General features: G+C 37.1%; 1 protein-coding gene across 7 annotated transcripts; it reads right to left on the minus strand.

Moving 5' to 3' along the window:
* Positions 1 to 923: 923 nt before the first annotated feature.
* Positions 924 to 25,187, minus strand: LOC124219305 (glucose dehydrogenase [FAD, quinone]-like). 7 transcript variants are annotated; one of them, XM_046626677.2, is made up of 5 exons: positions 17,519 to 17,727; positions 10,245 to 11,518; positions 9,688 to 9,967; positions 8,883 to 9,300; positions 924 to 1,605 (listed from the first exon to the last, which is right to left on the minus strand). In XM_046626677.2, the coding sequence occupies exons 2-5, from the start codon at positions 11,489 to 11,491 to the stop codon at positions 1,601 to 1,603; spliced, it is 1,950 nt and encodes a 649-aa protein (XP_046482633.1). In that variant the 5' UTR covers positions 11,492 to 11,518; positions 17,519 to 17,727; the 3' UTR covers positions 924 to 1,600. The 7 variants fall into 7 exon arrangements, with proteins under 7 accessions (XP_046482633.1, XP_046482632.1, XP_046482629.1 ...); XM_046626676.2 differs by lacking the exon at positions 924 to 1,605 and adding an exon at positions 4,403 to 4,940; XM_046626673.2 differs by lacking the exons at positions 924 to 1,605; positions 17,519 to 17,727 and adding exons at positions 5,878 to 6,441; positions 24,956 to 25,187.
* Positions 25,188 to 26,470: the final 1,283 nt, after the last annotated feature.

Raw genomic sequence — 26,470 nt, forward strand, 5'->3', positions numbered from 1 at the left:
CATCGATGTATGTGATTCTTAGGCAAATTGAATAGATCGGACGTGTGACAAGACTGACAACGCATGTATTTATGCATCGAAGGGCCGCGTGTTCAAACTTCACAACGAACTTTATCCTATGTGATGTTAAATCAAATATGTACTCCAAGGAGAAAGTACGTGAGACTTTGTGTTCAATAAATTCTTCAAGTTAAGTAAAGCCAACTTTTTGAAAGTGCGTCGTTACTACACGCTCGATAGTACGGGAAATTATAATGCACATAATTGTGCCACAAAGAATTGCACCAGACCAAATTATACTATACAAAATTATACTATCACGAATAATACTACAAAAAATGCACAAAACGATACCACTTGAAATTATATCGCACAAAAGCATTTCACACAAAATTAGTTCTATGCATAGATGAGCAGCCTCCAAGTATATTTCTACTTAAAATACTAACAATAAATATCCGAGTCCTGATGTACTTCATACTTTGCGAAATACAAAACAATAACATGAGTAAAAATTTATTTTGTACATTTGGATATAAAAAATATTAAGTACGAATGTATTTTGTACTTTGTGAAACAGGAAATACTAATTAAAGTTGCACTGTTAATGTCAAGCCTCACATGCTAATTTGGCATTTTGTGACGTTCTTAAATACCTGAAAAATATTTTGTGTGAGAAAATTATTCCGTGTAAATTCAAAATAGTAGAAGAATAGTTGCAACGTAAATTTTGCAGGTGAAGAATTGATTTATTTTAAGAAACATATAGCGGTAAAAATTTTAGATACATCAATTAAACAGCTGCTGCTATGATCGATACAACTGCGTAAATTTAAAATGATAAGATCACATATAATTATATTTAACAGAGAAAAATTTAGATGATATTCGTGACCAGGCAGGTGAGTTATGAGGAGATATGCTGCCACCTCGTACCAGAATGGAAGTTCAATTTTATCTTTGTTGGGCGACATACCAGTTGAGCGAAGATAAAATGAATGCCTTGAAAGTTCCGAGCGATCCCTACTTGATCAACTGACAACTTATCAGAGTTTTACTAATCACGTTCAATTCTGAATAAAAAATCTGTCCGATTTTGCAAATATCATACATTTAAATACATGAGAATATTTGAAAGTTTCTTATTTCATTCAATATCTCGCAAACTAAAATCTTATGCAACAGTTGGTAAGAATGAACCTTGCGATGTTAGAGTTGCTCGGCCGGTATCTCGCTTCGCTGTAGTAACGTCTGGCGGTCCCTGCAGAGGTCTTGACTATGTTCCACTCGGTTTTAAATACCTCGGTCCCTCAGTCAAGGCAGATAGGGTCCGGCACGCCAAATTAGATACAGCTTCTCTATTCCGTTTAGTCGTAAGTGAAATGAGAAATTATGAATGGGTTATTTGAAATTATCAAAACCGTGCTAAAAAATACTAATTTGATTTTTCGATTTATGCGGTATACGTTCAAATAAGCAGCAAATATTGATTTTTGTAGGTAGGGATTTATTTTTTACATCACTTTTCTTTCTGTGCGCTAGGCTAAGACTAAATCGAATAGACAAGCTGTACCCGTATTCCGGTGACCGCTGTCGAGAACTACGCTGTAAAAAAGAACATGAAATTTACAATGCATTTACTATACTATACTATGTCACATGGAATTCATAAACCAGCTATCTAAAATGGAAATTTGTATACATGGCAAATACATTATCAATGTAAAAAAATGCGCCAAGTACGTATTTTTAGACTTAGGTGGGTAGAAAGTAGAGCGCAAATACGAGTCGCCAATCTTTGCTGTCAAATGTGAAAATAAAGCCAAGCACTATACAGGGTGTCCCTAAATTGCCTCCCACGGACTAGCCAGCATAATACCTCGTTAAAATCCAACCGAGAATTTCTTTTCCGGAAGATCGTCCGACGCATAGTTTTTGAATTATAAGCGATAGCGCTAGGCCAATCAGAGTGCACCATTTCATCTAGATTTGCCGCCACGGAAATTGCTGTTTTGTTCGTCTGGGTGAATTATTATTATTTGTTTACGAATTAAATATCGGCACCTCCCCTCTTTCGCTGCTGTACCCCTTATGCTTGAGGATGCGCTTCTGTTTACACACACAAGTGTGCGCCCATGGATGTGCGGCCGGCAGCGTATGCCGCGGCAACAATACCGAGGTCAGCGCTCGAGAAGGGGTACAACAGGGAGAGAGGGGAGGTGCCGATATTTAATTCGTAAACGAATAATAATAATTCACCCAGACGAACAAAACAGCAATATCCGTGGCGGCAAATCTAGATGAAATGGTGCACTCTGATTGGCCTAGCGCTATCGCTTATAATTCAAAAACTACGCGTCGAACGAGCTTCCGGAAAAAAAATTCTCGGTTGGATTTTAACGAGGTATCATGCTGGCTAGTCCGTGGGAGGCAATTTAGGGACACCCTGTATATCCACCTCGCAAGAATGGGTCGTGAGTTTGGATCTCACTGCTTCGTCCAGTGATATCGAAAAATCGTTCCACAGTTACATTAGGGTGATCCTTATTTAGAATGTTGACGAATTTATTCCGGATCACCCCACCAAATCAACTATAAATAATTGAAAATCAATTCACAATTTTTTTCAGATTTTTATATCAACTGTAACCCGTGCCTGTAAATGGAAGGATTTCCCAGTTTAAAATACACGTATTTCGGACACGTTGTTAGTATATATTTTACTGTGAGAGTAATAATGTTCGAAAGAATCCATGAATGTGAGGTTCTGTGAGCATGAGTGCTACTATCTGAGAAAAAATTCACATCATCATACCAGGTAATATAGAAAATTGCATTTCTTATAAATAAAGAGAAAAAGTCACATTTCTAGGGTGTGCAATTCGTCGAGATTGGTTGGTATGGTGAGGTGAATTTTTTCTCAGATAGTAGCACTAATACTCACTAAATCTTCGCAATTACAGATTGATTCGAACATCGTCACTCTTACAATAAAATATATGCTGAGAATGTATCTGAAACAAGTGTATTTTAAATGGTGATATCCATCCATTTACAGGCACGGGTTGGAATTGATATAAAAATCTGAAAGAATTAGGAAATTGTTTTTGAATTATTTGTAGTTGATTTGTGGCGTGGTCTGAAAAAAAATCATCAACACCCTAAGTAGGGATCACCCTAAGTTACATACTTGTCTGAATTAAGGGTGTTCTCTAGTCGATTGCGATATTTTGCATACATCTCCAAATATCGCAGTCCACGTATCTCAAACGCGAAAAAGAGAAAACAACCCCATTCTATACGCAATTCTGAATAAAAACACTACAATTCATTCTCACTTGAAGTAGAAATAAAGAAATGGCATGATATCCAGAATGTACAATTGTGATTTCGTAGAATCCATGCTATTTCTTTATTATATTAGATTAATTAAAATGAGACACCCTGTATATATAACGTTAACGTCAAAATCGCTCAAGGCACCCCCGTGAAATCGGTCATTAGTACGACATTTGAACACAGAAGCGGGTATTTCGAGATGCTGAAAATTATGTTGCTTTCAGTCAAAAACATAATACATTGTCATATACATGATTATATTAATATTTCGTAGCTAGTTAAATTTGGTGTAAAATGTCGACAGAAACATTTATGACCGTTCGTCAAGCTTGTATTTAATACGTTACATCCAAGGCTTGTACCTACGTTACATAGTTAGGTCGAATTGCGGTCGTGCTGTTATTTATGATGCATGACAAATGTACGAGAGAATCCTGTACTGACCGTTTATTACGTGCACCGGTCATTATACATATACATATATAATGAATGACAACGAGACAAGAAATATGTCGCATTTGAATAGTTAATACGTAATTACCCGTAATTTCGGTCTTTTCGCTTGTTGTTGGTGTCCAGATGTAAAAAATACATTCATGGAATTTCCGCAACTTAGAAACAACCGGGTGGAAGTTCTCATATACCCACGGAAATGAGTTGCAACGACGTTCGATACAGCAAAATGTATACTATGCATGGCACTTAACGGGAACTTATATTCCCGCCACAAAGCGTGGTTTAATGGTGGCAAATGATAGCGTTACTGAAAATATCAGCCACTGATCGCCAAATAGACTCGATAGTGGACGGGTACCCTGTCTACATGTTACAGCCTGGAACCATTGGAAGGCGGATGAAGGGCCGGGGGGTCGGCGGAAAGGACAAGTTTGGGGCTCTTTAGAAGCGGGAAATTTGATCGGATACATGGTTCAAAGCTTAGTTTATTTACACGTTGACCAAATGTTTTAAGTAAATTTGAAAACTTTATTCAGCATGTGGTTACCTCCACAGTAGTTCGACTGTACATGTAACAAAAAAAACGCGTATTTTTTTAAAAGGCCGGTAATTCGGGATTAAAACCGGCCGATTTAAATAGAATTCTAATGAAAAAAAGGATATTGGTTATGGACGATGGAAATATTATTTCTGACCTTTGAGCTTTTATTTTGTATTTTCAGCATTAATTGAATTGTTTTATTTCAGTAACACATACGGTGTAAATTTATCAGTATCAGTGATCAAATACATTATAAAACAGTGAAAAATAAAAAATAAATCGGCACAAAGAGGTTCATTACTTACAAATAGGCTGTTTGATAACTTAGTAACAATTTTAAGCAAGGGCAAAAGCTAACCTGTGATTTGTTCTCTTGCGGCTACAACATTTTCCACAATACGAGTACTTTACTATTTTTATTAATTTGCTAACCTTTTTCCTAGTTTCAGGCACTAGGCTTTACCGTTCATCGCAATTCGTTAACTTGCTCACTTCTATTTTATTTTCCGCCGCCATCGAGCTGGTTTCGAACTGCCTTTGAAACGAACCCGTAAAAATTGCAAATGGCGCTGATCAATTAGGTCCACTCAGCGGCGCCAGTTCACTATCCAGTCAATACAGAGATCAGTGATATCAGCACCGTATCGACGGTCGAATTACAAGTGGAAATATAGGTTACTAGTGGATTAGCCTACACATTACTTCGCTGTAACGGAAGGTAAACTATTTCCCATGGGAATACCAAATGTATTTTGTGGGAAATCGGTATTAAACAAACTGAGCGGTTCCACTTATTCTATTGCGATAAATTGTTTGGCCGGATGTCATGTGCATGCAAAGTTTGAAACAAGCATTTGGGGCGATTGTGACGGTAATGAAGATGCAGAAACGTAAATAGAAGCCTTGGCATTGAATCACGGAATCACGCAACGGTAATAGGAAGGAGCGTAAAAAAGGTGCTCATTGGACCTTATATCCTGTGGCGCTTAGACCTTCCAGGGCCAGGGCCAAGTGACTAGAAATCACGTTAATTTGAGTGACGCGAAGATTGCTCTAAAAAACCTTCGTGTAACTTCTTGCACTTTTACTAGAGGTTTCGCTCCAAAGGCAGAAGACCGGCAGTTTCGCAAAACCCTCAAGCAGTTGTATTAAATTGGTCGATCCACGAACCTTCGCACAGCTTTGCAAGAAAAAAAATTGATTTGGATGTATGCAATTTTGAAAAATTATAGCGTACACAGACTGGGTGATAAAAATGCTTAAAATTTAAGATCACTAGACTTTACTGTTTACACGAAACTCGTTGATCACTGTCATTACTATTTAGAAGTTTTTGCACTTCCTGTCGTTGGCAATAAATATATCCGCATACTCGTATGTCTTTTGTGTAAGAAATTCTGGTCTTTCTAAATATGAAATCTGTTCTAAGGTAAAATATCCTCAGAAATAAGTGCTAGGAAAAATGTTTTTCATCCCGACTGAACCATAATGTTGACTTTTTTGACCTGAAAAGTGGGACGAAAGTAGCATATTATTCCCTCTTAACTTTTCAGTAAAATGAGATTTGCGGGAAACATGGCCTCAAATTTTTTTTTGATTTTCTTCTACTTTTTTTTTTTTTTTTTTTACCGTCGACAGTTCGCCTTCGGCGAAGAAAGAGTAGTGATGAAGGTTCAAAAAGTTGGTAAAACTGGCCATACGTATTGTTATAAAATTTCAATAATATTCTACCTGCCAAACTCATAAAATGATCACACTTACGTACGAATAAAAGAATTATAATGAGTTTTAATCTAAAATTTTTAAAGTACTCAGTAAACTCGTAACCTTTCCATGAGTGAAGTTGAAATTTATCACATTCCTTGGTTTAAAGAAGTATTTAAGTATGAGAATACACATTGATACAAGATGATTGTGCGACGTTCAATGGCCTATTTTTTCTATTTAATGACATATCGAATATATGTATTTTTTTCTCAAGTGAAGGGGGCGCTGCCCCCCCCCCCCCCCCCCCCCTGCAACACCTTTAGTGGGGGCTTTGCCTTCTACACCCCCAGCATTGCCTGCAGCCCTGGATCCGCTCTCTCCCTCCAGCTCCAGCCGACCTGCACCCATATATTAATCGTATGCATTTTTGAAAATACATTTTCTCATGATTAATCTACGTTCTCAATTTTAAACCCAATATTGCGAAAGATATATGGAGTGCCTATTTTCAAGTTAATAACGTGGCCGGAGTTGAGTCGGAAATCAAATCTTATATGAAACACAGGAATGCAAGTCGACAAATCTCTTGGTTCGCTCGTGCAGTAAACCCACATGCGGGAATAATCTCTGTCTTTATTCCCTTGTTACATAATGTACTATTTTCTTGAATTCTGAGGCTTGTTTATTTGAAGAGCGATGTGTGTAAAAGTACACATTTTGGAAGGCATCTAGATGATTTTGAAGTTTCTAGAGTCTTAAAAATTCAAAGATTTTCATATCTTAGCATGCAATAAAATATATCCAAATGCAGGCGAATCGAAATTTTCACCCCGAAAAGCTAGCCTAAGGTTCGTGAATCGGCTCACACACACAGTGAGCTGCCAGACTGCATTGATGAGTTTTGGTAATTTCATACTTTTTTTGAAAGAAAATGGCTGCAACGAAGCTAACAGAATGCCCAAATCGACGATTAATTTGTTTGTGGTAACGATAATACGATAAGAACGATAAATCAAGGCCGTCGATTAATCGTACATTCCTAGTTTCTAGTTTTTCAATTCAACGTGTTATTACTGTAAGGACGTAACTATCAATGATTATGTAAATGTAGAAGAGGAGAACAATCAGTAATTTTCTTATATTTAGGACTTTCTCAAATTTTGTAAACTGTTTTCCTTGTGTTTTCTCTAAATGAAATCTCAAGATTTTATCCCCATTGCACCCTCCCCCCTCCTCGCGGGTAAAGTTGAGAGTAAAAGTAAGATTCCCAACTTCAAAGCGGAGCAAAATATGTTCGCACAAGTTCACGCTGTTGCACCGGAAATACACTAGATGGGAATCCATTCCAATAAAGAAACAGTAGTTTCATACCCTGAAATATGTATCTTTATTTTATTTCAACCACGAATTTACTAATTTTCAAACTTGAAATAAACCTTCTGTCACGATATTATAAATTCAAAAGTGCCCGCGAAATTTTGCGTAGCACAACCATCTCGATTTAGGCGTCAGACGGGAGAAACGGCTCAGAATTTGAGAGAGTCTACGGGAAGTCGCCCAACCAACCGGTTTATAATTCCCCGTAGCGATTGTTTAATCATTGTAAACGATAATTCAAATTAAATTAACACATCGACATCGCCAGTAAATAGCCGAACGAATCTTATCGTGTAAGTCAAAAATAAAAAACAAAACTAAGTCACGAGATCCAAGGAAACAACAATTTTTACAAACTTCTTCGCATTACGGAATCGCCGCGAAGAAAACTTAAGACTGTGGATTCCAAATTTTATCGAAAGATTCGCAAAATCACACGGACAATTACACGACGGAGCTGCTGCCGAGTATTAAATCAAGGGATAAGTGATTTTTAATATATTTATAACTGACCAACTTTTTACATTATCACTATAGACAATTTTATATCCCAGGGTGAATTCCGGCGTATTTTATCTTAATTTATTTGTGAATGTTTGGAATGAATGTGTAATTTTAATCGTTAGAACAATGGACAGGATTTAAAGAGTTTTTAAATGTTATTTATATTTTAGTTATATTTCATCTACATTTTATTTATATTTTATTTAAATTTTATTTATTTTTCATTCACATTTTATTCATGTTATTTATATTTCAATAATGTTTTATTTATATTTAATTTTTTCGATTTATAGTCAATGTCATATTTATTATCGTACTCTTAATTTTTTTTTTTTTTTGTAAGCCTGTCCATTTATTTCATATTTTTTCTTTTATGTTGACAATGGACTCAAATTCTTCACCGTCCCCTTATTGACATATGTTTTGGACCCCCACAATAATCAGAATATAGGCAAAAACAATTATTTACACTTCTATATTTCACATAATCTAAATACTAGCTCACAGTTCTTTGTACTATAAATAAAAGCTCACATGTACACCTACCGAGGTAGATTCTGACTGATACAAGGCTGCTAATGTCGTTTGTCACCATCCATTTAACCTGTATAGCAGGCGACACGGATGGCCTTAAATCGGCCATCCACATCCGGAAGTGTATAATTAGCTCAACAATCGGTAAACATTTCTGACACTCGCCGAATCAGAAATTTAATTACTTGTCAAAAACCGTCGTCACTTTTTGAATAATGACAATCGCGACGAGCTCAATATACGTATAATTAAAAAAATATATTGCAGTTCGCCATGTATCGAGTGATTAGTTATTGCTTAGCTCCTATTGCAGAACTCTTTTCTTGTATTCTGAGTTAAATGTAGAATGAGTTTTCAAAATAAGCATACACACAATAAGCAAATATGAAATACCGAAATTGTATAGATGACAGAAAAACATTACTTGTGGAGTTGCCATTTGCGTCGGAATCGGCAGATTGGTTCCGTGCACGTGGATAAACACACCAATCTTCCTTAATGAGATCCGCTGCCTTTTCTGCGATCATAATTACTGGAGCGTTGGTATTGCCAGATACTATGTTTGGCATTATTGAAGCGTCCACTACTCGAAGACCTTCCACCCCGCGGACTCGCAGGCGGGGATCAACTACGGCCATTCCATCATCATCGGGGCCCATTTTACAAGTTGAAGTTGGATGGTAAATCGTCAGCGAATAGAATCGTGAGTAGCAGCGCCAATAGTCGTGAGATGGAAAATTTAAGTGCGCACATTCGGAAATCAAATTGGGATTAGCTGTGGCGTTCAGTTTCTTCATAGTCGGAGTCTGGCTAAAATTGTAGACAACAACGGCTCCTTCTGCCTGTAATACGCGATATCGATCAATACGTATCAAAACGTATAAACATATTTTCGGTTAGAGTATTAAAACTTCACCCTCAGTTTGCATATCAATTTTACAGGGGGGATTTATTTTTTTTCCCGCAACGAGAAAATTTCGACAAAATGAAACTTAATCCATGCTACTGTGAATAAAGAAATGGATAATTTTTTCGTCAACACGTGGCCCGAAAATGAGTAACATCAGCTCTTACCCTGAAGTGAGATTTTTACTTTACAATCGAAGCTCTTTCGGCGAATACCAAATCTTTGGAAATGTTGCAAATGAAGAGAAAAATTGTACTTTCTTTTTCACACTTAATATACAGCACGGAATCAGACCCTCTACCACTGAAGATTATTAACTTACCAAAACATTCAAATCATGTGGGTCATCGAAGTAATTTGGAACTATAATCGGAGGGCTTGTAATATTACTATTTCTCAGTTTGATGTAACCTCTGCTCTTTGGGCGCAATAACAATGGTATTACACCGTATGAATCATTACCGATGATATCTGCATTCAAACTGTCGTAGAAGTCTGTTCTCACACCGAAACCGTGCTCAATACCTGCTTTATTCAAATTATCAGCCGTTGATCCGAAGTACAATTGGATATCTGGATAATCCTCGGAACTGTTCACATACCTGAAAGCATCAACTGATAAAATAGCACAGACCTATATGTGGTTAAAGCATTGTGCACGTGCGAGGTTGACACGAAAGCTTTTTTCACGTACATCTATACCAATTGCTATGAAAAGAAAATCTTCAGCAAGACGATTGGTTCATTGTCTAGTCACAAATCTTACAGATTTTGGACTTAAACCGATTTAACTTGTGTACGTGAAATCTACTGTCTGCGATGTAAAAGTCTACTTGCCATTAAAACATATTCTTGCTAAGTAATTATCAATGCAGTTACCTTGTATTTATAAATGCCAGTACTTCGGACAATGAAGCATCGTACAGTGGACCTTCACGTTGGATCAAAAACTGTTCTGCAGCTGAAAATGTCGATGTTGACAGATTATATGGTGGATCAATCAAGTAGGTAAGTCCGCCGAGGGCGACATGGTCCTGAAGATTTTGCCCAACTCCAGGGCTATCGAGAATAACGCGGATTCCAATCTCCTCTAGATCCTTTTTGGGACCAATTCCCGAGAGCATAAGTAGCTGAGGTGATTGTACACTACCCGCAGATAGTATGACCTCATTCTTAGCACGAACGGTGTACCTTACGTTCTCTCGGACAAACTCGACGCCGTAAGCTTTTTTCGTCGTTTCATTTATCAAAATCTTATGAACCATGGAATTTGTGCTGATGTGAAGATTTGATCGATTAGATATGGAGCGAAGGTAAGCTTTCGCCACGCTGCATCTGAGGCCATTTTGAAGAGTGCCTTGTGGATAGGCAGCTCCAGTTTGCGTCTCTCCGTTGGAATCCACTTCGTCGTAACCCATTTCCTGAATGGCCTTCATGAAATAACTTCCAATCGGATGCTTGTATTTGTAAGTTTCCACGGTGAGATAGCCCTTCGTTCCGTGATAAGGTGATTCACGAAGATCGGAAATCGAGATGTTCTCTGCTTTCATAAAATATGGCAAAATATCATCGTATCCCCATCCTGGATTGCCCAGGTCTCGCCATATGTCGTAATCCTTACGGTTTGCCCGTACATATAGCATATAATTGATAGCACTGCTACCACCAAGTGCCTTGCCTCTGGGCCAACTGCACTGATTGTTAATCATGCCTTTGCAATAGTTCGTTGAAGGTTCAGTCTTGAACGCCCAGTCCATGTAAGTACGTTGAATATTAAGGAACATCGCAGGTATCTCAGATATGACCCCTTCGTCGTCGCCAGCTTCCAGTAGCAAGACATTCCAGTCTGCATTCTCTGTTAATCTGTTGGCAAGTACACCGCCTGCAGATCCGCCACCAATTATCACAAAGTCATAAGTGCTAAGCATGTCTTCCGGAGACACAACGCGTACTCTGTTGTCCCTATCGACGATGTCTGGTCGCATGAACATTATCAGAAGTTCTAAAAATGCCATAAACCCAACCATTGATCCGACGGATAAAGCTGTTCGAAGGCCCTCGAAACTCCATTGTAACAGTGGAGCTGATATCGTGGTTTCTATACATCGTGGAATTTCTATCGCCATGGCGTTTTATCGCCAAGAATTCTTTCACTGTATCAAAAACAAAGAATATAGTTATTACTTTTCCCGTAGCTGAAAATGGTATCGTACTATTTATTCCAAATGATCATCGATTGCAAAAATCATTTTCGTACAGTGACAAATCATGTGCATTAGGGTGAGCCAAAAAAACTAACCTATAGGGAAACCTACAACGCTACAGTCGGCCGAGCACGAAACAAACTCAATCTCAATAAACATATCATAACCCATGACTGTTGAATCTAAACTTAGAATACCGCGGGCATAATGATTTGTTGGATTGCAATCCTAAGATTAGATTCGACGGCCGTAGGTTATGTTACGTTTATTGAGACCGCCATGACCATCTCCACCGGCAAATATTATTTGTCCTGACAACGTCAAATGTTATTTGGTTTGACAAAGTTTGAATCAGGCGCACGCAATGTTCCACGACTAGGGATACTCACGGTACATGCGTAATGCGTATACGTACGTCTAACTTGTTATTTTTGAAAGAATAAAACTGTTTACATACTTACAACATTGGCCTAGGCATCAAAAAGTTAGACGCTCGACTTTGAAAAGTATCAAAAATAATTCAAAAAATGTTACGAAAGCTCAGAGCTTGACGTTTTATATCAAGCACACACCGTAACGTGTCTACTACCTCCAATTGGTCGAGAGTCACAGTGTGAAGAATGTGAAAAAGATAAAAATCCTGCTTCTAAGATTACCTGAACCAATGTTTCAGTTTTTTCTGACAGAATTATCGAACTTCTGATTAATCATGCATCTTAAATTTTTGCACGAACAGTAGCGTATATCCTTAGAAATATACCCTTATGTAAAATGATACGTCACTCAAGGTCTAAAAATCACTTATTACGCCAGTCCCTGGCTATGCTCTTCCGGCCCCTAGCCCTCGATATGTATACCTATTATTTGTCATACCCGATAAATAGCAGATTCCAATTCCGGGTTGACAAGACATCACACCATTGGCACTGTACAATAAAAATACACCGAACGACCTTCCAGAGCCGAAATGTGAAAGAAACAAATGTTATTTTCTGGTCTAACCTCTACAACAAGATTTACTTGTTATGAATTTACCAAGAATGAAATCAATAATCGCATACTTGACTATATGTGTTTCATAAACGCACATGTTCGGTTAAGTATCAAATAACTGCACAGATTCCACCTAAACTATACTACTATAGAAATATAAGCACACTCTATCTTTTTTGATTTACTAGAAACTACTGAAATGCCATCTGATTCCGCTATAGAAATTTAAGTTTTATCGTTCATGTAAATCATATATTAAAGACAAGTGATCAGCTCTAACCCTAATTTATTTACATCGCAACGCATAACTGTGTTTAACACCAAAAAAAACAGTGTGCTAAAATAAAAGTTTAAAACAATGGATGACTTAAAAAAATTTTTAACTCTACCACAATTAATTGATTCAGCTAAAAATGCAACAACAAATTTACTACCAGAAGTGTCAAAAGAATAATACACGAATGCTTACGACAAATTGATGTCTTGGAGAACTGAAAAAAATACAACTTCATTCTCCGAAAATGTTTTATTAGCTTATTTTAATGATTTATCATCAAATTTTAAAGCCATCATCTCTCTCGCCACAATATTCAATGCTAAAAAAAAACTGATGATTAATCAGAATATTAACATTGAAACATATCATAAACTTATTGCTTTATTAAAAAAACTCAACGTTGGATTTAAACCTAAAAAAGCCAAAGTTTCCACGTCAGAAGATTTTTCAAATTTCTTGAATACTGCACCCAATACCGAACGATTAGATCAAAAGGTAAAAACTATAATGTCTATATAATTTATTAATTGATTATATTAACTACAAAATATACTAAAATGAATTTTTTTTCAGGTTATAATGATCTTTGGTATAAATGGCGCTTGTAGGCGAGAAGAACTATGGAATGTAGACGTTAGTAATGTCCAAGAATATGAAAATTCTTTGATCTTAGTAACTTTACCAGACACTAAAACACATAAAACACGTTCTTTCAGAATAACAGATAAATTTTGTACCATCGTAAAAAAATACATAAACTGTCGGCCTACAAACTGCAAGTATACTAAGTTTTTCTTAAACTTCCAAAAAGGTAAATGTACAAGACAACGAATCGGTATAAACAAATTTGGAAGTATGCCTAAAGAAATAGCATTTTTTTTAAATCTATGAGAACTAGAACTGTACACGGGCCACAGTTTCCGCCGAACATCTACGACTCTTCTTGCTGATTCTGGAGCTGACCTAACGACAATAAAAAGACACGGAGAGTGGCAATCAAACAAAGTAGCAGAAGGATACATAGAAGACTCAATTAAAAATAAACAAAGGATTGGTGAAAAAAATCGGACAAAACATAACTATCAATGTTGCGGAATGTCCAAGTACTTCTACATCATCAACTGATATAACTACTAGTATCCAAGAACAAAGTAACCAAAGTCATGGCTATGAAGAAAACGAAAATTTAGAAATACCTCCATTAAAAAAGGCAAAACCTAACTCAACTGAATTTGTTGATACAAATCAACCATTATCACAAATCAACAATAATTCCACTATTAATGAAAGAGTTGATTTATCATCTAATATTAAATTTCCGGGTAAAAACATTATTCTTACTTTAAACAATTGTTCAAATGTATCATTTCATTTCCATGATAAATAATTTGCTATTCAAATTAAAAATCTAATATAAAATATAATATTGAAATTTGATTAATAAATAAAAAAGATATTTATACTATTTATAAAACTATAATTTTTATGCAACAAAATTAAAATTCAAAATAATTGAAAAAATTACTTTTTAAATTATTATATTACTCTCAAATTCGACTTCCAGATCAGTTTCTGTAAAAAATATTGTATTCTACGTGTGGGATGAGTAGCAAATATGACAGTCGCGATTACGACATTCGCTGTAAGGTTTACGAGACATTCATATGAAGACTCGTGTGGTTGTCGCAACTCGCCTGACGGCTCATAGCGACATCTACCACACTCGTCTTCATACGAATGTCCCATAAACTTTAAGCTGCTCATGTCGCAACAACACGACTGTCCGATTATTTGCTACTTATCCCACATGTAGCATAAATAACTATTATTGTCTAGAGATATATTTTTTAGTTCAGTGAAAACGGACTGTAATTGCATTGACGCTTCTAATTTTCATTGCTGTCATCATGACATAATAACGACGTTTCATTTCAGAAATATATTTTCAGATCAAATATCCTCATAATGTGACCCTGATTGGTATTCTTAAACTGATTCTTCCCAGGCAAGATCTGCTTCTTTATGCTTTAGGTCTGTTCTAACACATTGGAAGTATTTCATTTCATTATAAAAAAATTTCATTGCAAAGACTTTATAAATGGCTACACTCTAAGGGGTTGGAATTCCGTCTGCAAAATAATTTCCGTCCGTAAGATACGACAAATTCTGTTTCGTTAGCATACTTTTCGGTTGACGGCAATGTGACATAACTTGGAAATATTTCCGGCCATTTCCATTTCCAATTTTCGTTGCAAATACATTACGACTGAATGTACTACCAAAACAACCTGAAACGACTGGTTACAATATTTTATTTCTATTCTGGAGCGCCATATCCGGTTAACATATGATTAGGCGCTCCATCAGATATTAGTACGCAAATAAAAATGGTTTACCTCGCTACCGTGACAGATGTTCCCGGTACTCTATCCGATAAAACATGACAATTTTTTTCCCATTACTCACATTTTTTCGTGTAATTTGATGTAAGTGAAATCTTCGTGATGTTTCAAATAATTTCAGAATACTTATACTTTTTTTCGATGAAGAATGAATTGTCTCAATGTCTTGATAATTTGACATTTGAATTTCAAGCTCCCTGTTTGATTCGAAAATAGTTCTGATTTTTTCAACAGTTGAACGATCATGAATATGTAAAAATGGTAATGGGTGGAAGAACAGAATCGAGGCCTCAAAATATTGTAGATACGAAACATCCACCAACTTTGGAGTTGGAAATAACATACTATGGGTCTCTCATAACCTTTCGGTAGAAGTGCCGAGTATGTATGACATAATATTTAAACCTGCACTGAATTATTCATTATTTTTTCGATGATTAAGCATTTTTCGAGCGATATAATGGTCAAGAAAAACCATTGCATTGAAAGTACTGTATTGTGTGAAATATATGTTTTTAATTAGACTTACTATCAGTTACTTACGATATAAGATTAATTTACACGTACGGTGCACTCTCTCAATAGAACTACTCTCATTGCCAATAACAGTGCCGTTTCTTCATTTTCATACTCGGTTGCTGTCTCCTTTTCTCTAACCCAAGATTTTATTTTAAGTAAAACTCTCATTCTCATGTTTTTTTTTTCAGTTATGACATCACAATGACGAATTGGCTCGACATAGATTAAAACAACTTGTGCCTGGTGCTCAACAGCCATAAAAAATAATTAGCGGCTTAGGGGGGCGGTCTTCTCTGTATTGGTAACTTTTCAGCTAAGTCGTAGGATAATTATATTCCTGAAATTATGGCGGAATGTATTTCCGCTAACAGTCCTGATTTGAACAGAACTCAAAAATTATAAGTTCATCTAATCCTGCTTCCTAAATATGAATCGATGACAAGAATACCGTTGGGAAACATCAGTGAATATTAGGGTAGATCAAGAAAAAAAAGAAAAAAATTTCACTCCCATCCTTCTCAAATGGTGGTGTTGGCAGAAAAAAGATCCTCCCGAAAGATGAGTTTTCTAGTTCGCAATCAACAAAACAGCGACCTGTTAAGGTTGAGCTAGACAGGGATGATCTTATTTCTAACAAACCCTAACATTTGTGGGGGTAAGAACAAAAAATTTTTTTTTTCAACCACCCTTGTGTATATGTACAGAAAATCATTAGAAGATTAGTAAAAAGTCACTGAATCGTCGGCGTGTGTCTACTGGTGTTTTTACAATGGTATACCTATAGCTGGGAATCAGTGAATTTTTTCTATTTCTAATTTGGGGAGTGAAAGAATAGCTGTAAGTGATTCAGTATCAGTGATGAAGTAGTAATTTTAAACCCTAATGCCAATGGTTGTATCAGAATTGCGTAATTATAAACCAGTGGACTGCAAGCTAGATGATTCTTTTACTTACCGATTATTAGAGGATGTCGCATTTTTGTGATGTGATGAATTGATTAGGTAGAGTAAAAAGATTGTTAAATAATGTCTCCAACATTATTTATATTACAAGGTAATCGTTGTACTTCGTTGAATGATGATAATTAACAGTAAAATTTAGGAACAGAATATTTAAGTTTGTGAATCATTTTAAATCAGCCCGCATTTAAATCGGTTGAGATATCACTAACAATAACTGTAGGTAAAGAGCTACGGTAAATAAAAAAATTCACACAGATGTAAAAACAGAACTGTAATATTCTGGGAGGATAGAAACGAGAGACACGATTATATTTGGGGGGGGTATTTAATTTTTATGATTTTTTAAAAATTTTTCAGGTGAAAGTACGATATTTCAGGAACATTTTGTGAAAATTTCAAGTCGATCCGAGAAAAGTTGACGGTACTACAGCATTTTTGGTATGAGTGCCTCAAATGGAATTTTCAGCACTTGCGCGGCAGGATGAATCGATTTCCCCACAACTTGCTTTTTAAAAGTCGGTGGAGACTGTCACTCAAAATCTACTGAACCGATCGATTTGATTTTTTACACACTTTCTCTACACATATTTAGCGAGATAACCCTGTCAAGTTTCTTTTTTTTTTTAATTTCAAGTATTTTTTATGGGGGCTGAAATGTTGGGTTTTTGATCGAAAATCGGGTTTTTGACTTTAGAATGCCACCACAAATCCAAAAATGAAAAAAACATTTTTTCTCGACAGGGTTACCTAGATAAACTTATAAACTGAAAGAATCACTTTCGCTTTTGTGTTTTACATAATCCAGTCTTGAGCTCTGATGTCCACCGCAAAAGGCTTTTTTTCCGAGGCGCCGGACAAGAGTTGCTGCCACTGGCTCAAATCTTTATATTTTTTCACCAAAATTTCACAGAGTATTCTCCAAATGTGACTTGACAATACCCCACTGGGATAACATTATTTATACCAATTGTTTCTTCAATAAAAATTCATTTACGACGCGCTCTGTTCACGCGCTCGTCTTCAACTGCCCCTCTCTCAGTCGCTAGCGCGATGTACAATCATAATATCGAATAATAGTAATAACATGTTTTCCACGAAAACTCGTATACCACGTATACTACACTCTCCCTCTCCTGATCGAAGATATTTTTCAACGCAGGTATCGGGGAGCCCAAGATAATTACGATAGTTGATACAAAATAAAAACAACAAAAAACATGTAATGTTCACAATGTTCATACATCGCCTACACATATCACCCACGCACTCACGGTGTATTATGTTTGACAGCCGACCATGCCGATCGACGCGGCCTGTACGATACGTATCATCTTGTTTTTCGCCCCGCTGCGATCCGGCGTTTCTGGGGACTCCTTTAATCATTTGATCGACGTGTCGTTTACAGCTGATGCCGCTATCTGCAACCTGGCATTCATACGTCACGAATGAGGTTAAAATTCTGGTCACTCTGGCCGCAATCCACTTCGGTTTCGCCTTACGGTAATCCCGAATCATCACTCTCTCTCCCACCGAGAAAGCTGTTTCGCGGCTCGGTTGACGATCTTGAATTTGGTCATTTTGTTTGGTCCAAGCCCTGAGATTGGTTGCCGGTGGCTGTAGTAACGAAAATCTCGTACGCAACTCTCGTCCTAAAAACAGATGAGCCGGTGTCTCGTTCGTTGTGCTGTGAGGCGTTGATCGATAATCGATAAGGAACAATATTACTGCCTCGTCGAATGTTTTTCCCGAGTTTACAATGCTTCTAACCTTAATTTTGAACGTATTGACAAAGTTCTCGGCTGCGCCGTTGGTTGCGGGGTGATAGGGTGGAGTGAGAGTATGTTTCATCCCACAACTTTTCAAAAATCGTTTAAAATTTTCGCTAGTAAAAGTCGGTCCATTATCCGTAACGAGTTGCACGGGGAAACCGTAACGGATGAAAAGCGACTCGAGTATCAGTATTGTCTTTTCCGCTGTTATGGAACCCATGAAGAATGCCTCAGGCCACTTGGAATGACTGTCAATCACCACCAGGACAGTGTGATTAAAAAAGGGTCCGAGGAAATCGGCATGGATTCGATTCCACGGAGTAGTAGGCCAAACCCATGGCGTTAAAGCAGTTTTGGCTGGCTCTTTACGTGTTGTTAGACATTGCTCACACTGCTTTACCACATTTTACAAATCGCTATCAATTTTTGGCCACCACACAAAAGATCTGGCCATGGCTTTCAGCTTCGTGATCTTGAAATGACTCGCGTGCAACTCGTACAAAACCGCTGCACGTAGTTTGTGAGGTATTATCACCCTATGACCCCACAGTACACAACCGGCTTCGATGTCTAACGCGTCTTGCCTTACAAAATACGGTTTTAACTCATCGTTTTCGCCCATCGTCGGTGGGAAACCGTCAAATATCATACGTTTCACCTTGCATAATATCGCGTCATTCATCTTCTCGCTTTGAACATTCTTCCAATCAATCGTCGTACACTCTTTCATCACGAAATTCAAAAAAAAAAAATGTGCGCCGTCACCTGACAGATGATGTTCCTTTTCATCGCTTTTCGTGCTGTCAGGCAATCTGCTCAAACAGTCGGCTATCATGTTTTGTTTTCCCGGAATATATTCAATTTTATAATTGAACGCAGACAAGAAAATCGCCCAACGTTGCAACCTGGCTGTTGCCATGATCGGTATCGCAGCGAGTGGCCCAAAAATGCGGACCAATGGTTTACTATTCGTTCTTAGGATGAATTCATGACCGAATAAGTATTCATAGAATTTAGTGATGCCGAAGATTATTGCACGCGCTTCTTTATCCAGATGATGATAATTCATTTGCGCCTTGGTTAACGTCTTGCTTGCGAATGCGATTGGTCGCTCTTGGTTATCCGGCCTGACGTGACCGATCATGGCACCTACCGCATATTTAGACGCATCGCAAATTAAGAAAATTGGCAGCTGAGCGTTAAAATGTACGAGCAATTTTGACTGTACCAGATCTTGTTTGATTTGATCGAATGCATTCGTACATTCCTGACTCCATACGAAGTTCTCTTTTTTTAAACACGAATAAAGTGGTTTTAATTCTTGTGCGTAGTTCGGAATGAATTTTGCAAAATAGTTCACTGCTCCTAGAAATGATCTTAATTGCGTTATGTCCGCCGGTATGGATGCGTTGTTAATCGCATCCACTTTGTCTGGTATCGTACGAATGCCTCCTTTATCTGTGCGAAACCCCAAATACGTAATCTCCTTTTCAAAAAACGAGCATTTGCTCTTCTTGACTTTAAAACCAGCGTTTGCTAATGTTTTGAAAACGGCCGCCAATCGTTCTAATTCTGTTTCTACCGTCGGTGCACCGATGATGATATCATCTAAGAACGTTTCTATCCCCGGGATACCTGTGAATAACTGAGAAAGGATTCTCTGGAAAGAACCTGGGCCGGTCGATACTCCGTAGGGAAAACGCGTATATTTGAAAAGTCCCATGTGTGTAATAACGATTACCAACTCTTGGGCTTGAGCCGTCAGAGGAACTTGTTGGTACGGATCTTTCAAATTGATTTTGCTGAACACAGTGCAGTCTTGCAACGCAGCAAATAGCTGTTCGATCCGTGGCATTGGGAAATGATCAACTTCGAGTACGGGGTTCAAAGTTACCTTAAAATCCCCGCATATACGCACCAATCCGTCCCCCTTGAGCACAGGTACTATAGGTGTTACTCAATTACTATATTCTACCGATCTGAGGATATCAGCCGTCACCAGACGTAAAATCTCGTTTTCCACCAAAGGTTTCAGTGCTAAGGGGACTGGTCGAGCTTTCAGGCATTTCGATACGCTCCCCGGTTTGATTTTCAGATCTAAATGTCCCTTCGTGAAGAGACCAGTGCCCGGCTCGAAAATTACGCGGTACTTCTAACAAATTTTTGAAAATTGCCCTTGAAGTTCGTGATCAACAATCCGTTTACACTCGTCAATTCGCTCATTCTTATCTACAAAACTGGGCGGCCAAAGTTCGAAAGCTGCTAACCAGTCACGGCCTAGGATTGGGTGACCCGCCCCGTCGTATACGTACAGTAAGAGAATTTTTATTACCCCGAAATTCTACCATAACATTCAGAATTCTCGCTGGATAAACTCTACGTCCGTCGCACGCTTTAAATTTTCTTTTGGTTACAGATAACGCCAAAGTCGGAAAAAATTTACCTTTAACTTTCAACGAAAAAGCGGAAATCGCCGACCCGGCGTCTACTTCCATTTTTAATTTTTTTTTCATTTACCCATATGTCAACAAAGCACGGTTCAACACTGTTCTTTCCGTCAACCTCACCGGCTGAGAAAACTCCGTACTCTTCGTCCTCCTCGACCTCATCTACCAAGCTAAAATTTAACTCAAGATCATCCCCGCAATCAGATTCCACGTCCCTTTCAGTTTCTACAGCATTTGCATTCTGGTGTGAATTACCGTCGCACGATGGGCGTGTATAACGATTTCGGTTTCTTGGACACATTATAAATATATGACCCTGATTCCCACATTCGCTACAATATTTCAAGCGTAGAATACAACTCGCTCCATTGTGTCCGGCTTTACCACAACAATAACAGCTACCGTCACCCGGTGTTGTTGTCAAGGCTGTGTATTATCTCGTTGCTTACCCGTCTCTGCGGGACGTGGAGTCGTGCGAGCTCTTTGTTGACGGGTTGTCACCTCGCCTCGATACCGCGGCCCATATATTGCGTAGAGCAAAAACGCTCGTTTTGATCTCCTCCGTCGCCCCTACTTGAGTTGCTCGAGTTTTCCCCAACTCGATAGCGGTGGCCATTCTCACGATCTCCGTCAGGCTTGGTAACGTCTCTTTTTTTAAAATATCCAATCGAATATTATTGTTTGTTATGCCTACCACGAGTTGGTCTTATAGTTGACTTTCGGCATCCGCAAAGTTACATTTTGTCGCTAACCGACGCAGCTCTGTGGCGTACTGCTGTACATTTTCCCCTGGCTCATGTTTACGCTGGCGAAATGTATAGCGTTCCACCGCTTTCCCTTTACTCGGTTGGAAATGCTCTGAGAGGAGATTTGCAAACTGTTCGTATGTCTTTTCCAGTGAAGATTTTGGAGTAGACAAGGTTTTCAAAATTTCGTAAACACCCGGAGATAATTTTGTTATGAGAAGTGGCACTTTTTTTTTCGTTGACAATGTCGTTAACAAGGAAGAAACAATCCAATTGTTCTTTGTAGGCCGACCAAGTTGCACTTTCTTTGAATGCATCGATCGTCGTGAGTGCCGAAGTCATCGTAGCACGTGCGTTAATTTTTGGGGGCAATTCTTTATATTGTCGAACTAGCGATCGGAAAATTTCGGCCAACTCGCGTCGCAGCAGATCAATCGATGCCGTGGGACTGAACACAGCATTCACTTCGACCAAAATTGCCTCTTTATCGAGCCGGTAAATCCAACTAGTTTTTCCAACTTTAATTTCAGCATCAAAACTGTACATAACAATATTCTGTAATTTTTTCATGCGGAAATATTGAAAAACAAGCCGGTGACAGAGCTTGCCCCAGAACGTCTCAGAAAAAAAACAATTTGCGGTGTTCATTAAATCTCGGTCGGAAATTATCTGATATCAATAACCATTAAAATTTAGTCAAAGTATCATCAACTCCTCCCCTCAATGTTCTTTGATTATTTTTTTTTCATTCAAAAATTTTTGGTGGCCATCTAAAGTGTAAACTGCTATTTTTCACGAAAAAATCTGACATTTTATGGGTGGGAAACCCCCTTAATGTAAAAAAAAAAATTTAACTAAACGTTGGGAGGAGATATTTCATATTTAGAAAATGTGTACCAAGTTTGAAATGAATCGGTCAAGCAGTTTTCAAATGGCAGTGAAAACGGACTTTGAAAAAGTAGTTTTGAGAAAAAATCACAACCGCACGATCGAACGTACAACGAAAAACTGACGCTCATCTCTCGTTTTAAAATATTGTACAGTGTATAGTATGCATACAAATATAAAATATGTCTTTATGGCTTTACTTACCTGTCTTTACTAAATAAAATATTCTCGAAACAGGATAATGGACCAGAACGATAGAAGTGAATAAGCTGTATACCTGCTGTCAGAGCTATAGTGTTAAAGGGCAGGAGACTAACTAGAAAATAACTTCAAGAGTTTTGCTTAGATCGACTTAAGATTTTGGGAATATATTCTTGAAATGTTTAACAATAAGATAAGACAAAAAAAATTCGATTTTTCGAAAGTGCAAAATCTTACCCTCCCCCCTTAACGGCCTTTTATTTACGACGCGCTCTGTTCACGCGCTCGTCTTCAACTGCCCCTCTCTCAGTCGCTAGCGCGATGCACAATCATAATATCGGATAATAGTAATAATATGTTTTCCACGAAAACTCGTAAACCACGTATACTACAAGAATTATTGATGGTTGAAAAAATAATGTTAAAATATTTATTCATATCACTCGTCGAAACATTTGTGACAGTCTCAGTCTGTTTTATGTCATCAGATGATCCATCAAAATATTATCCATCGTCATAAAACAGGAGTCGTATTAAAGACACTAAAGTTACTATTTTAAATAAATACATGCGTCTAAATTGAGATTATTCATCGTTTTTACTCGTTTCTGACTTTGAAGTTATGCATATCAGTTTAGTTTTAGTCATTTCAATACAGAAGACTCGGTATTTCGAAGGTAATTAAATGCAGAAACGAGGGCTTAACAAATAAGACAAAGTCAACGATTTGCGTCCACTGTTTACTCTGTCAGAGTATTATTAATTTTGGCTTTTCTGACTGTAGCTGAAGTGCTGTACAAATTTATTGCATAGTTGGTAGGATTCAACAGACTACGAAAATTGATAGGACTTTGATAACTGGACGGGTATACGTTGCGTTCTTATTAATAAAAAAAAAAATATTGTAACTCAATATGTCACTGCTCCTCTTAATATTAATGAATCTTTTATTGTTAGTGCAATAATGTATTATTATAATGAATGTAAAAATCTATTAATTAATAGACAATTACATCTGCAAACTAGATCTAATCTCCTAACACTACCAAAAATTAATAAGACGATTAGCACTAAAAATGCATACTATATGGCAATTAAGTATTATAATCTGTTACTTAACAATCTCAAGTCACTAGCGTGTAAGCAAAAAACCTTAAGGAAGAAACTAAAATGTTGGATTGTTTCCTCGAATTACTAGTCTTTATTTTAATAACTGTGTACTTTTGAGTGTAATTTGGTACTTTTCACTTTGCTATGCAATATAGACAATAAGTAATAAATTATTTTTTTTTTGTATTTTTTGTTCTTATAATGTGTATGTTTTATACTAGATGTATTTTTCTGGTTCTATGTACAGATGCTTATGCATTTCTATAGAATTTGTGTACCAGAATAAAATAAATAGATAAATAAATAAATAAATAAATAAATAAATAGACATATCAAAGTCAGTAAATGAATAAAATACATGCTGCACCGACGAAAAATTAATCACGCGGCTATTGAGTTTTATAAAACACCACAATAATAAGACAGAATGAAGTGTATAAAAACATACTAATTATGAAAAATTTAATTAAACTACGATCAGTTAGCAAGTGTTACATTTATGCGACAGAGATACTTCACGGAAGAAACCCTCAACTTTGGTGTCAATTTGTACCCCCAACTTACAGATAATGCTGAATTTCCATAAGTAAAAGATTGACGATACGAATTTACACCCAAGTTGAGAATATTTTCCGCGAGGGATCAAGCGAAACAAGTACCAGGTGTGATGACTCAGTAGTAAATAGTTAATGTAGTAAGAATTTCGTCTCTTCAAGCACCGTTAAAGAATGTATTGTGCAGATGATATGTTTACATTTGAATTCCTACTTCTAATGAGAATCCACGTAAGACGGGCAAAGCCGTCTATTAAATGATACGAGGATGCGCATATCATTAATCACGAGAAGAAAATTGTTGAAGAATGTAAATTCGAAAATTTGGTGATTTCGAAAAATTAACGACGGAGCCAGGAATCGAACCTGGCGTCTAGAGATGCATCGTTAAAATCACCAAATTTTCGAATTTACGTAAATAGTTAATTGTGGCCAATGTGATATTACGAAAAAATGTGATAAAAAGCAATAATCCGATCCCTCCGTTGCGTTAGACGCAACCAAAATAGAAGACTTACCTTAATTGACGAGTACAAACTAACCGAAGCTGAAGTAGACAGAGCAAATTACAGTACGACGATACGTATTGATTAGCATAAATTTAGTATAAGAAGCGGGACTTGATTTAATCAAACTCATGCGATTAGACGATAAAATCAGAGACAAACAGCGGCGGAAGGAATATAACTAATCGGAGCTAATATGAGAAATATCCGATATTAGAGTAGCAACATCAGGTCTAACCGCTAACAGAGCCGAATGTTGAATAGACGAAGTTCAGCGTCGCTTTTCTACGATTCTATGGACTCCTGCTCGCAACTTTACCATACGTATGAGCATCTGCTCTTAGCCGTTGCGCACCGCGCGATTGCAATTGGTGGGGGCTGCGCTACTGAAAATGAACATATACTAAATGATGTAATGTGTTGAATAAAATTGACGTGTAATGTATTACATGATTTATCTTGTAAAAACAAAAAAAATATATATAAAAAGTCACATAATAAATTATAAAAACACGAGTCATCAGATATACTAGATCGAAAATAATGTATCAACTATACAGATGACTACAAAGATCAGCTGCACAGATGACAATATTTCGATCGTTAATTGTCAATGGACGACTATACATATGACTACAAATATTGCTCATAGTAATCTTCACTGACCAGTATTTGCGTTAATATTGCCCTACATGTACTTGGCTCATTATCGTAGCATTCGGCAGGCAAATCGGTTTGTTCTTCCAATTCTGGTTCATCTAGCTTTATTAGAATTTCAACATTCTGCGTCAAAGAATCTAATACGGACTCTGGGTCAGCAGGCAATTCATTTTCCAAATAAAACGGATTATTTTGACTTCATTTTTAATTAACTTTATTTAACTTATGCGGTAAATTTTTTTTTTGCAACAGTACCGATTCAGTGTACAGTTTGCAAAGCCTTTGCTCTCTGAACAAGAATTTTTTCGTGATCATCCAAGATTGATAAAATATGAAGCTGAAGTTAGTAACGTTAATCTACCGAAACGTCGATACAAAAATTACCATTTTACTGCTTCAGAATAACTGGAGGCGTCGAATTTACAAAGTCTTTTGAAAGTGCGTTAGCTAACGTTGAAAAACAGCAATGGGCAAAACGTGAAAACATAATCAATGGTTATCACTAGGGGTGGGATGCAAAAATTTGCAAAAAATGCATCAGCTAATATTTGACTGGCTCCCGACGTCTGACCCTCACCATGATTGATTTTGTTGAAAATTTTTTCTGCAATTGTCCCAACTCTGGAATAGTACCCTCAATTTTTTCAGATTTTTTATTCAACCGGTTAATTACTTCTAAATATTGAGAGTGGTTTTGAAAAGGACCTTTTCTTAAATTCGCAAAACTGCTCAACTGTTTTTTCTTTTCCAAATATTTCAAGGCCCGCCCATGATGGACCGATTTTTTTTTTTTTAAGATCACTCATAACTTTTTTGATCAGCTAAAACATTGTTCAAACGGACTGAAAATTTCGAAAATATTCTCAA

The sequence above is a fragment of the Neodiprion pinetum genome, chromosome 5, assembly GCF_021155775.2.
Source record: "Neodiprion pinetum isolate iyNeoPine1 chromosome 5, iyNeoPine1.2, whole genome shotgun sequence".
Taxonomy (NCBI): domain Eukaryota; kingdom Metazoa; phylum Arthropoda; class Insecta; order Hymenoptera; family Diprionidae; genus Neodiprion; species Neodiprion pinetum.

Excerpts from the sequence above, each read along its gene's own strand:
- LOC124219305 (XM_046626673.2), bottom strand. The coding sequence starts at position 11,491 with ATGGCGATAGAAATTCCACGATGTATAGAAACCACGATATCAGCTCCA. Across the intron at positions 9,301-9,687 it reads CACATGATTTGAATGTTTTG|GCAGAAGGAGCCGTTGTTGT; the intron begins GTAAGTTAATAA and ends CGCGTATTACAG. Across the intron at positions 6,442-8,882 it reads CGCAAATGGCAACTCCACAA|GTCGGCTGGAGCTGGAGGGA; the intron begins GTAATGTTTTTC and ends ATATGGGTGCAG.